The 12837-nt window shown below is 47.6% G+C and overlaps 1 protein-coding gene across 4 annotated transcripts in view; it reads right to left on the reverse strand.

Moving 5' to 3' along the window:
- Positions 1-12837, reverse strand: part of Nrp2 (neuropilin 2) — a 116376-nt gene that overhangs the window by 40078 nt on the left and 63461 nt on the right. For all 4 annotated transcript variants that reach the window (XM_052191950.1, XM_052191949.1, XM_052191951.1 and 1 more), the window contains exons 11-12: positions 10144-10260; positions 7104-7244 (exon numbers count right to left, since the gene is read on the reverse strand). In XM_052191950.1, coding sequence (XP_052047910.1) covers positions 7104-7244; positions 10144-10260 — 258 coding nt within the window. The remainder of the gene's footprint in view (positions 1-7103; positions 7245-10143; positions 10261-12837) is intronic.

A 12837-nucleotide genomic window follows, 5' to 3' on the forward strand; every position in this document is an offset into this window, starting at 1 on the left:
CGTGTGTGCGCGCGCACACACACACACACACAAACAGAGAGGGGAGAGACAGAGAGGGAGGGAGGAACGGAGAGACAAAGAGGAGGAAGAAGAGAAGAAGGAAGAGAGAGAGATAGGGAGAGAGAGAAGAGGAAAGAAGAAAGGGAGGGGGAGAAAAGGACAGAGAGAGAGATGGAGAGACAGAGGGAGAGAGGGAGAGGGAAATGGAGAGGGAGAGGGGGAAAGACAGAGATAGACACACACATACACACACAGAGAGACAGAGAGGGAGAGAGGGAGAGGGGAAAGGAGAGGAAGGGGGGAGGGGGAGAGAAAACACACACACACACACACACAGAGAGAGAGAGAGAGAGAGAGAGAGAGAGAGAGAGAGAGAGAGAGAGAATCAATTAAGACCTTTAGTCTGTGCTTCCCCAGGAAACACAGCCCTACTTGTCTTTAAATCTTTCCTTTCTGGGTTCATGGAGTGCTTCAGCTTTCCAAAGTCCTGACATTCAAACAAGGTACTGAGCTTGGATGTATTCTGAAAGTGAAGACTTTCTGGAATGTCCCAGCTTAGGGTCTACCACCACCAGATACTAAGAAAGGTCGAGCACACAGTGGCTGTGGGTCACCTGATAGAGAGAAGTGTGGGCATGGCTGGGGTGGGGGCAGGGCTGCTTTATGAATCTCCTTAGTCCTTAGGAAGGAGCCCTTTGGATTGCAAGAGGTTGTCCTAATATGACAAGCAGCCAGCTAAGACCCAGTCCTGTCAGCTGGAAGCTGCCTGTCTGTGGCTGATAGCTAGGATACCGGCAGTGAGTAGCTTCCAACAAAAAGACAATGGAAAGGAAATCTCTCTCAGCTGCTGACAGAGAATGAAGAAATAATGTCCCTAAGATACAAAATCCCTGTCCTCCTGGACCTGACTTATTTAGGAGGCAATTTTGCTGTGTCCTTGCTTTGCAATGTCTGCTGTTGCCAGTGATACGGAGCAAACAATCACACGGGAATGAACAACTCAAGTTCCAAAGGGCAGAGAGGAAGTGCAGAGGACAGGGTCACTTAGGCGCTTCACCTGACGCTGGCTCTAAAAGGACCTCTTGATATTTCACCTGGCGATTTATGGTCCCATCTGGCTCCAGCTGCTTTAGTGTCCGATGGACACGTGACTGAGGTTGGCCCAATCCGCAATGGATTCAATTGTGTCTACTCTCCTCTAACCAACCCTAAAATAAATCACCAGCTTGATCCTCCTGGCTATTGCAAAGCCAAACACGCCATCTGTCCCTCACACGCATCTCCTGGCTAGCATCTTGCCCTCCTACTGGAACAACCATCTGAAAGAATATTTAGTGCAGCAGGAGATGGAGTCTCTTAGTATAGGTCATACTTAAAGCATGAGTCAGCCCCTGCGCTGGCCTCCCAAGGTCAGTCTATCTGTGCTAAGGTCCTCAAATTAACAACCAGTTAAGGGAAGCATTGACTTTGGATGAACTCAGCAGGATGTTTTCAAGGTTTATGACAGAACATTGGGCAGGCATTTAAGGATTCAGCCAGGCCAGTCCTTGCAGGCAGCTAGCTACCTGGAGGTAGTTTTCCATGTGATGTGTCAGTTTACACAGAAAGCTCTGCCATCTACATAGTTCCTTCTCAATTTCCGCCTTTATCATCACCCCAGTCTCTCTCAAGTTTTCAAGAAAAAGGGATAACAGCTTCTCTCTGTTTTCTTCTTTTCCACAAACAGAACTGTTTTCCTCCCATCTTACAAGAGCCTCCCTTCCCCCTATTCTTTCCTGTTCTAGTTGAAATGATCCCTTGATTATTGCAGGCTCTCGCTCAGCTCTTCCTGTCCTTTCATTATCTATTATGGTCCATAGCCCCAGATTTCTGGTTTTATATTTTTAAGGGCTATGCCTTAGCCAAACTGTGGCCACCTCTTCCCAAGGCAGGTCAGTCTGAGGCAGTGGTTCTCAACCTGTGGGTCTTGGTCCCACCAGAGGCTCAAATGATCCTTTCACTGGGGAGACATCACATCAGGAGGACCTGTATCAAAGGGTGGCAGCATCAGGAGAGCTGAGAACTACTGATTCGACAGTGTCTGAATTGAAAGCTGTCACCTGATCTTTTGCGCATAGAAGGAGGTTTTTAAATTCAGAGTCATTGCTAGCTTACAGTCAGAAAGCAAGCCTGTCTTAAATGCACCCACCAGGGCTCTGGTCTCCTACTCTGCTGGCGTTTATCAGCAACCAAGTCTGCAGCAAAACAACCCCAGTAAAAAGCTACCTACATTTGAAGGGATGGCCAACATGGGTAGTGCTCGAGTGTTTACATTCTTGGCTTCCTCCCTCAAGCTCTCCTCTGAGCCTCCTGCAAGCTGGACAAAGCTCCCTTCACAAGTCTGTCCTAGTCCAAGGAGACTTTGCCTGTTTTCTTTAGATGCTTTCATGGCTTCTAGTTACCAAAGTGAGGGAGCACTGTAATCACACTTCCCAGGGCCAATCAAAGTATGAAAAGGCACACACATTCCAGAGTGAAAGAGCACAGTTTCCAGATCACACTTGGGTCTTGATAGGGAGGCTGACTGGGCAGAATCCTGTTCATCTCTGGTCTTATCTCCTCCTCTTCCTCCTCCCTCCCCCCACCCCCTCCTTCTCTCACCCAGGGGTGCCTGGGATTGGATTTAGTCACTCTAGACACCCCCAGATGCTAGGTGAGCCTCTAGCTCAGCTCTCCTGCTTCCATTTTCTTTTGAGGCAGAGTCTTGCTAAATTGCCTAGGCTGGTCCTGAACTCATTCTGTAGCCCAGGCAGGCCTTACATTTCCAATCCTCCTCCCTTGGTCCCTCAAGTAGCTGAAATTATAAGCTAGCAGCTCCAGGCCCAGGTCTTAGTCTTTATAACAATAATGACCATAACAATAACAAGTCTAATACTATTGGTATTACTATTTACTTAGTGTGCTATTTCTGAGTGACCCCATATAGTCCTTAGTGCATTATCCCTTGTTAATTTCCCATAGTTGCCGAGGGAGATAGAGTGGCATGGATGGAAAATCAAAATAGCAACACATGCGAAATGGGCTAAGGCAAATCCACCTCCCTAACTCCCTGCTTCATGGTTCTCACTAAACCAAGCTACAGAAGCATCAGCGGGGATTAGGGGCTTGCTCTTCTGCTGCCGCCCAAAGGCGCTACAGCAGTATTGCCCAGTACGTTACTGTGATGTCGCTTCCATGCATGGACAGTATGGTCTCTGCATCCATGAAATAAGACCAGTGCCACGGCAGAACTGAAACATTGGGTGAATCGATTTTAAGTCATTAAAATTATACTAGAAATAGTCACAAACAGCTTGGCGGGGGGGAGATCCTTACTCAACATTAGAGAACTGGACACCAATCTTTGGGGGAGCTTGTGTTCTTCCTTAAAGACCCAACACTGATTAACTCTAAATGTGCCTGTTCTAACAATGACCCCATGTCATTGCAACTTCAAAGAGAAGACAAAGTGGCTTGTGAGGGAGGGTGGGGCCCGCTCCTCTGCCACCACCAGGGGTCACTGGATTTGGAACACAGTTGGTGGGGGTGGTGTGAATACTCTAGGCAGCTTAGCCACAAGAGCTAAAAAAAGAAGTTCTGAGTGGCTTGAAAGGCAATGTTGAAAAACAAAAACAGTGGAATGAAACCATTGGGTGTCTTGTCAGCCTGGAGCAACCATTACCACTAGCCAAAGGAACAGAACTAATTGCTGACTTAAAAGGGAGCACGGAGAGGAAAGAAAACACGAGAAAACAACTCAATCAGAAAATATCTCAGCAATGTAAGTAGTTTCCATGGACACAAGCGATCAACTGTCTGTGTGAATTTCAGCATGGCCATCCTTCCCTGCCTCTGTCTCCCCCTTCATCTTCACCTCCTCTGTGTTTGACTGAGATACCTCTTTTCCAGAATGTAATGACTTCTCTTGCACACTCATTGAGGAGATGAAGCATGCCGCATCCTTCTAGCGAGCAATGCTCTGGTCTCTTTTTGGAAGCTTAAAGTAGGGTGACACAGTGGCTTTCAGGGTTGGGGCCAGGAGTAGGCCATTCTGGGCCCATTAGCACCCTTCCCACCCCAGCCCAGCAACAGCTGTTTCCTTTCTCCTGACTGCTTCCCTTGAGGCTCCATTTTTTTTTTAAAAGAACAAGAAGGGATCACCCCAAACAGAACGGGTGTCTGTCTTCTGCTTGCAAGATGATTTGGTATTTTGTAAGCAGGTCAGTGGGAAACAGAGAAGATGGGATTTTTAATCATCTGAGGGATAAAGGGTTCTGAGAACAAGATTATGATTTTGTTTTCTGGAGTCAGGTTGCAAGTGTCCCTTTCCCAAACTTCAGTGATTCCTCTGGAAAAGGAAAATAATTATTTCCCTTCCTAGCGTCTTGAGGCAGGAACAACATTAAACCCAGCGGTTCCTAATGGCCCTAATTTTCTTTCTGTGCCCATCGATTCAGCCAGAGGTTGGAATTCCGCGTGTTCTGAAAAGCATCCCCCCACCTCGTCGCTGCAGAGTGTAATGAATCAGCTGAAAAGAAGACAAAGGCTACCATTTCCAGTGAGTAGCAAGGGTCAAGGGATCAGGTATTCAGGTGAGGGTGGAAGTACAGGGTGGCAGGCTTGGGCAGAAGGGAGGCAGAAGAAGCAGAACTGCCACTAGCTCACTGGTGGCCTTGTGGTCTAGCCTCAGACACCATCAGGAAATCTTTTCAGAAGTATATGGAGGGGAAGACGGAGGATTAGAAAGGACCCAGGGTAATAGATGATAAATCCTCTTACCCTACAGAGAGTCCACGTGTACAACCCTGTAAAGGGCCTCGGCCAAGCCAAGCCTTCTTTATCTCTCATGCAGACGGAATGTAACACTCACTCACACACACAGACATGCACATACACACACACAGACATACCACACAGAAACACACACACAGACACACACAGACACACATACACAGACACACACATATACACACACATAGACACACAGACACACACACAGACACACACATACACACACACAGACACACACAGACACACATACACACACACAGACACACAGACACACACATACACACACACAGACACACACATACATACATACATGCACACATATACACACACATACACACACAGACACACACAGACACACACACAGACACACACATACACACACAGACACACACATATACACACACATACACACACACAGACACACACATACACACACACAGACATACCACACAGACACACATACACAGACACACACATATACACACACATACACACACACAGACACACACATACACACACACACACACATACCACACAGACACACACACAGACACACATACACATACACGCACATACAAACATACACACATACACACACACACACACACACACACACATACATGCCCCATTCACCTTTCTTACATTCAGAAAAAGATGGGGGCTGGGGAAAAACCACCAATTAATTGCTCCCAGTCTCAAAGGAGAGGAAATGAAATGAAAAATCCAGGCTGGGTTATAAAAATAAGTATTTTTTTCCCAATGTGCAGGAGGCTCATTATATTAATTAAGCATTATTGCAGAGACTGAGAGGGGGAGGGGCAGGAGCTGGGACTGGGGTAAGTGCTCTCTCTTGTGCCCGGGGCTGCGGTGATCCTTAGATACAAATCTCTCTGAGCCAGCACTCAAATGCTGAAGAGATAAACACTTGAAATATGAAAATGTTTTTCTTCAGAGCAGATGCTGTGACCTCTGGGAAAGCAAGTGTGGCTGTGGCAGGAAAGTGGCCCCACTTGTCCTTCTAGAGCTTATCCCTGTCACACCTCTAACTCCTGGGACCAGAGGAGGCGCCATCAGCAATTAGGGTGAAGGTGGCTCTGAAGAAGTCAGTCAGGGGGAAGCCCCCCCCTTCCACTTTCTAGCTCTTCCCCAGTACACACCATCAACAATTAGTCTGCTAAATTCCCAGAATTAAATCCCCTTTTCTCTCGGAGACTTATTAATGGCCATCTGAGGTCCAGGCAAGAGGTGTATGGAAATTGAAAGCTAACGGAAGTGGTTTTTAGACCAATGTGTACTGGCTTGTGAGGGCCACTTGCTAAATTTTCTGGCACTTCACAAGCCAGTTAAATATAATCAGTATTAAAAATTAAATCACATAAAGCTATATTCGATTATATTTTAAAAGGAAAATAATAAATACCTCCAATTCAACATTTCCTAATTATTTCAGTATACCTTGCTCTGGAAGTGATTTATGTTCCTTGTATCTGTACAATGGAAAAACACTCCCCCAGCCCTCCTCCTGCTTGTCTCAGCTCCACCTCAGAGTCTGTGACTTGCTAAACTGTGGAGAGAGTAATATTTTTACTATTGAATGTGGCACACCTTGTCAAGCAAGTTTGGGACTTTGTTTCATTCAATCCTTGGGAAGTCTATTGTTAAATATTTCCAGAGGGCAATTGTTAAAGCATGCACTGTAGAACCAGCAGATACCTCTCCTTTCTCCTTGTTCACAGGGCCCAAAAGCAGTGCCAATCTACAGTGTCAGGACGGGTTTCTGAGATCTGGCTCTTGCTAAGACACACCTACCAGCATCATCACATCTGTGGGGTTATCCTTTCTATAGGGCAGCATTTCAGTCCGTTGCCTTGATTGACTCCAAGAGGTGGCACTCACAGAACTGGGAGTCACAATCAAGGCCGGCAGTTTTCCCAGTGAACAGCTTTGGAAACAATACCTACCTTGACAAGAGGCGATGTGACAGTAGTAGCCAGTGCTGGCTAGGGGAACTGGAGGACACTAACAGACCCCTTCCATCTCCTAAGGCCCTCCCAACGGCTTCTTCTTTCCCCCTTATCCTGGTTTCTCTTTCTTCCTAGCAGGCTGTGCTGAAATTCTCAGCAGGCCAGGAGCTACACACCAGCTAGTGTGTGTGCTGATGTCTGTGGTGGTTTGTAGTTAAAGAGCAGACCAATTTGCCTTTCAGTGGGAAATTCTGAAGCTTGCAAGGGACTTGGGACCCGAACCTTGCAAGCTGGCTTTCCATCTCTCATAGGACACCTCCGCTGCCTTACCTGGAAACGTTCTGTCGTTGGGGTTAGCGCTGCTGATCCAGGTGCTCCGGAGCCACTTGGCATGGTCGTACATCCAACCGCAGGGCTCTTCAGGGAAATCAAAGTTGCAGTTGAATCCGGAAGGAAGTTGCAAATCTTTGTCTACAAGGGAAAGAAAAGAAACTGAAAGGCCGGCAAATGAAACAGCACTAGAGAGCAACCACGGGGCGCTATTTCAATGGCTGGCAAGACCTGAGAAAGGCAGAGAAAGAAGGGCTTCCCATTGCTGATGCATTTCAGACATCTTGGCGATGGCTGACGTTCTGGATCAGGCTTTGGTCTCATCTTCCCGGGCATGAAAGCCAAGTCTGCCAGTGGTTCCCATAGTAAGCAGTTAGAAATGAGGCCACCAAATGGCTTCAGGCTCTAATCAGCCTCCTCTTTTTACCTCAGAGAGCAGACAAATGTGAAAATTGCTGTTCCCTAAATGCCAGAGAAGAATGTCTCCCCAGTGTCTCGGTGGAAGGCTGGCTCCCTAAAAGGGTCATCTCATCTCTTGCCAGCCTGGCTCTCAGAAGTGACAGGGCAGCCCATTAAAACCCAGAGGGACCTGAATGCCAGGGAACTTCTGACCGATGCAAGGAAAGTGACCTGGGAAACAAGGCTGGCTTGCTTGTTCTCCTTCACCCCTTGGGGACACGGCCCTTCATTTCAGAGGGCCGGTTAGTGTGGCATTGCCAGGTGGGCAATCTGGCATATTGAGAGTGAGGGCAAAGGTGCTGTCTGTCCTTGGAGTTGCCCACCACAGTGCTGAGGAAGATGGGTATTTTTATATGTTAGGCCTGGCGGCTCGGGCCTGTAATCCTAGTTACTCTGGAGTATACTGGTTGAGATCCCATGGTAGGTGAAGAACATGTTCTCCACAAATCTCTAAAAAGTGACTGCATAATAGCTCACCATGTCTACTTTTGGAGATTTACTGAACTGAGCCCCAAAGTGGAACCAAGTAGGTTTTTTTTTCCCTGGGGTTCCACTCAGATCTAAAAACCCAGTATGAGGTAATACTAGTCTTGGAATTAAGTGGGGGGTGGTACGGAGTTGGGGAAAGAGAAAATGGGAAGCCAAACTTGTACACTTGCCAGTGACCGAGGACAAGCCTTGGCAAAGCTGGTAGTAGGGAGGAAGTGAGGTTCTTGGCCTTCTCACTTCCCTTCCCAGGTTCCCAGAGAGGAATCTCTATGGGGAAGGCTCAGAATTCTGGCTAAAATGTCTAAAGGCAATAACGGCTGGGTAGAAACCACTTGCCCGCCATGGGGTGGGGGCAGCTTGGCTTCAGAGGAAAGAGTTCTGCTGATCTCAGCAGCAGGAGGCAGTTGCCAGTGGACCCTGCTCGTGTGCCCCTTCCCAAGAGGGAACACCAGTGTTTGCCCACCCTTAGCCAGAGTCAGCTGGAGGCGAAGGAAACACATGGAAACCATCACGGAAGCATCAACCTGTGGCTTGGGAAAGTCAGTCTTCAGCACTCGCCAGGCCCTTCTCTCTGCAGTGCCTGCATGTCTATTTTTCCATTCGAAAATACAGAGTAATTCAATATACCATAATTCCCCTGTAATGTTTATATGCATACAATCTCTCAGGAACCAAATTCCACAAAAGAGATCTTTGCCTAAAGAGAAGGGAGGGACCATCAAAGAAACCTCAAATCAAACAAACCGCTGTAAACGGTAAAATTATATTAAAAATAAACTTCTGAAATTTTGCAGCAGGATCCTTAAATTTTCCTTTGGATCGCCGTTTAGATAGACTCGCCATCCCCAAGCCTCCTGACATGCTAACTCTGTGAACTTAAAGCTATGCATTAACTCCCTGTGTGTTTCATTTTCAGTTCTCTGTCTCAGACACGTCTTGGAAGATTCTCCACTTCTCATTATGAAACTAAAACAAGTTCATTAAAATGTCAAGATTTTGTATTCAAGTAACCCTGACCAACAGTATCCCCTACCCGCACAATACACCAAAGTATACACCCCAAAGCATGTGAATTAAATTATCATTTTTCAGTCCCAAAACTTTCAGCATTAATGTTTGGCTTCCTTCCCATTCTTCTTAGTGGCTATTTTTTGGAGACATCCATACCATCCAGGGAGTTTCCCATGTTGCCTCCTGGCTAGGAGCAGGCTCCGTGGTCTCACCAGCTATTTACATCTCTGCATCCCTTCTCAAGTCTCCTTGGAAATCTTCCCTCATTTTGTTTAGTGAACATTTAATAATGATCAGTAATTTACTGTAAATCAAGGCTGTCGAACTTTAAAAAAAAGTTGTGGCTTCTTAGCAATGTCCTAATACATGGGGAGTTGAACAGTAGGATCAAGAATTTAAAAAAAAAAAAAAAAAGACCTTATATTTGGGATCTTTCAGTTACAGACTTTACCTAACTTGGATGTGTTTAGAAGATAAAATGAGGGAGATACAGATTTTCCATGTGAAGAGATGATCCAAAACCTAGGACCCCCCTGGGGTTCCGAAGGACTGGCTGAGGGGCCTCACGCCCTGCCTCTGCCTGTGTGATCACTGCAGATGGGATGCAGTCTGGTAGAACCACCCCTCCTACGTTTTCATAAATCGAGGTCATAGCAAGACACAGGGAAGTGTGATTCATCCTTCTATATCACAAACAATGCCCCTTCCCCAACCCCACCAACCCCCAAAAGACATCAGGTCTTCCTATTACTATACCACAGAGGAACATTCTAGCAGGAAAGGCTGACATCTCTAATAATTCTAAGACTGGGGATGGTTTTCCTTTAACTAAATGAAGATTGTGAGGACTCTGCCCCTCATCTTAACCCTGGATTTGTATCTTTGGGCTACACGAGTTGTTACAATTTCTAGCGGCTGCCCTCAGGCCACTGAGCATCTGTACCTCCCTGAATCCTTCTGTAAGTTCGTGTGGACCTCCAAGCCAAGGGATCTGAAGATCTTGCCTGATCCTGGGCCATCTGCCTGGTTCGTGGTACCCGTGTCACCCAAGACGAAATACGATTCTCATCCCAGTCCTTACCATCCTCAAAACTGCAGTTTTCCCCACACTCAGTGGCATCCTCATCCATGGGATATGGGGTGGTAGTCTCTTCACTCTTTACGGTGGGTCCCAGTGTCTCCACGGTGGGCTTCGAGTCTGCGGGAAGGCGAACAGAAAAAAAATTGCTGCAGAAGAATGCACTGCCACCCAGCAGGAGACGATGCCCCAAAATGAAGTCTTCTCTCCAGGTGTGGCCTTGTGAGGAGGAAAGGAAAGATGGACACAGACCCGTAAATTCAGGCCTGCGAGCTGTTGGTGGAGCAAGGGATCTAGAGCTGCACCAGAAGAGGCGTGGACACGAACCCACCCTGCAGGCTCTAAGGGCAGCACAGAAGGAGCAACCATGAGGTCTTGGGTGATGTTGACCCCGGAGCGGAGCTGAACTGCATTTGGGTATTCTGTTCAGAGGGCACTGCGGCAGGCAGGGCACACAATCGAAATGAATGTTACCCACCAAAGCCAATAGAAACTTCTCCATGCATTACGAAGCTTGTTTCTGTTACGTGCGTGGGAAATGGGCCCCAGCGCTCTGTGGCTTCAGTGGCTGCTGGTGAGTCTTACTGGTCCAGCTTTCTCAAAACACACCCTTTCACTATACTAGACAGGATTTATTCGGACTCAAAGTGAATCAATCTGGCCCCCGGTGCCCACCTACGGATAAAATAATCAGAAGCACTTGTCACCAAAGCTGTAAGTGAGACAGCAGCTTGAGAGACCTTAAGGCCAGACTGTGTAGTGTTTCATGGAGATGGACAGATGGGGACATGGATTTAAAGAGACTTCAGCTAGGTGAAAGTAGTTTGGCCCAACCTTCTGGCCTCGGTATGGCAAATTAAAACATCACTGGATACAGCTACCATTCTGTGGGGGTGATGACTACAGGCAAAGGAGTCGGGCATGGTGGAGATAGTGGTGGTGGGCACAGGCGCCACCAACGCATCATGACTTGATTCAATAGACAGAGGTTCAGAGAGCAGAAAGTCTACTCTCACTAGTTCTCCCAAAAGACCCTCCCCCCACCACCCAGCAAGGGAAGCTTAGCATTCCTTAGTAAAACCTCCAAGGATCACAGCGCAGAAGCAATGCTAATAATAAGGAACACACAACAAACCTAGCCTACGCTGTAGGCTGTCAGTTCCCACCTAGGCCAGGTAGGTGACTCACACTTCCGTTCATTCACTTGTATAGATGCTGCCCCGTCCTCACTCATTCATCAACTATTTGGGGAATGAATGAGGTTGTGAGTCAGGCCCTGGGTGGGGTGGGAAAGGTTCTGGAAAACTTTGTGTTACAGAGTGGTGAGTGTCTCCTAGAGGTGTCCTTCAACAAGGTGTCCTGGAGAACCGAGAGGAGTGAGGGCGCCGTCCGTCAGTCCGTCCTGCCTTTGTGCACGCTCCTTTGCACTGTTAGATGCGATTCGTTGCCTTTGTGGGGCACCTTTCAGGAGACTATTTAATAAAGCCAGGAGCTGAGGCCATGGGTAAATATGCTGAAAAGCTTTTTCACGGTCGACTTCCCGCCTTTCTGCTATTAAACACTACGTGCATAACCTTTCTTGTTGCCCATTGCCACGTCTGCCTTTTGCTCAAAGTAAACAACAAATAACCTCGAAGCGTCCTAATTTGTGAGTTCAAATTTGTCACCGTGTCATCGAATCTCAAACTCAATTGTAAAGCAAACTATGGGCGGCAAGGCAAGAAGTAATCATTCGAAACCTATACAAACTGGCTAACAGGTGAAGCAGGCCGGTTAAATTATTTAGCCGGACCGGTTTAGCTCAGCCCATTCGTTTTTCGGTTATCCTTTTTGGGGAAGAAAAAAAAAATAAAAAAGAAAGGAACCAAGGGCAGGTTGCCGACAGAGATGGTGATTTTAAAAACTAGAAGAATGTGCACCAAGAACTGGAAGTTTCAGGCAGAGCTGGGCAGTTAGTGGGAGGAGATGAAGTGAAACCCAGGGGCAGGGAGGGGCTGATCACGTGACGAGTGGGCAGGGTGTGGGAGGCAAAGCGGGGAAACAGGAGCCCGCCTCCGTGCCCACTGTTTGTACTGGGTGCTCCGAGGTAACCGTTTCACCAAACAGCAGTGGTCCTCCAAAATTAAAACCAGATGTCAGAGACTTCAAAGACTCGGAGCTGGGCAGAGGGAAACACACCCCAGCTCTGATCTTCCAAGAGTAGGGCTGGGCTTTGAAATGGGAAACCTGTTGCTGTCGCTGGGGCAGTTTGGGGCAGGTTGCTGTTGGAGGGGACAATGAGGGAAGAGGCCATCAGCGCCTGACCAGCTGGTCATCACGCAAGGCCAGCCTGGGAGAGGTGCGGCACAGAAGGAAAGGGGTCAGAGGGAAATGTCACTTGGCTCTCAGACCACTGGATGACCTTTCTGGGACTCAGTTTCCCAGTCTGTGAAAGGGCTTAGTTCTGTGCTTTGTTTATGAACCGTGTATCACACTCATCAGTAGACTATGGAATCACTGTAATGGGTTACCGTAGCTTATTAAATATCTGAGCAGGACGCGTACAGGTCGAGCACTGCGTGGGGATCCCCCTCCTTCTGTTCCATTTGTCTGTAACCTGCCTGCCAGTGTTGGGTGACAATCTAAACACATCCTACGTTATTCCACGCCATTCGTATAAAGCCGCAGGGCTTTGAGATAGACCGAAGCCACCCCCAC

The sequence above is a fragment of the Apodemus sylvaticus genome, chromosome 9 (genome assembly GCF_947179515.1).
Source record: "Apodemus sylvaticus chromosome 9, mApoSyl1.1, whole genome shotgun sequence".
Lineage (NCBI taxonomy): Eukaryota > Metazoa > Chordata > Mammalia > Rodentia > Muridae > Apodemus > Apodemus sylvaticus.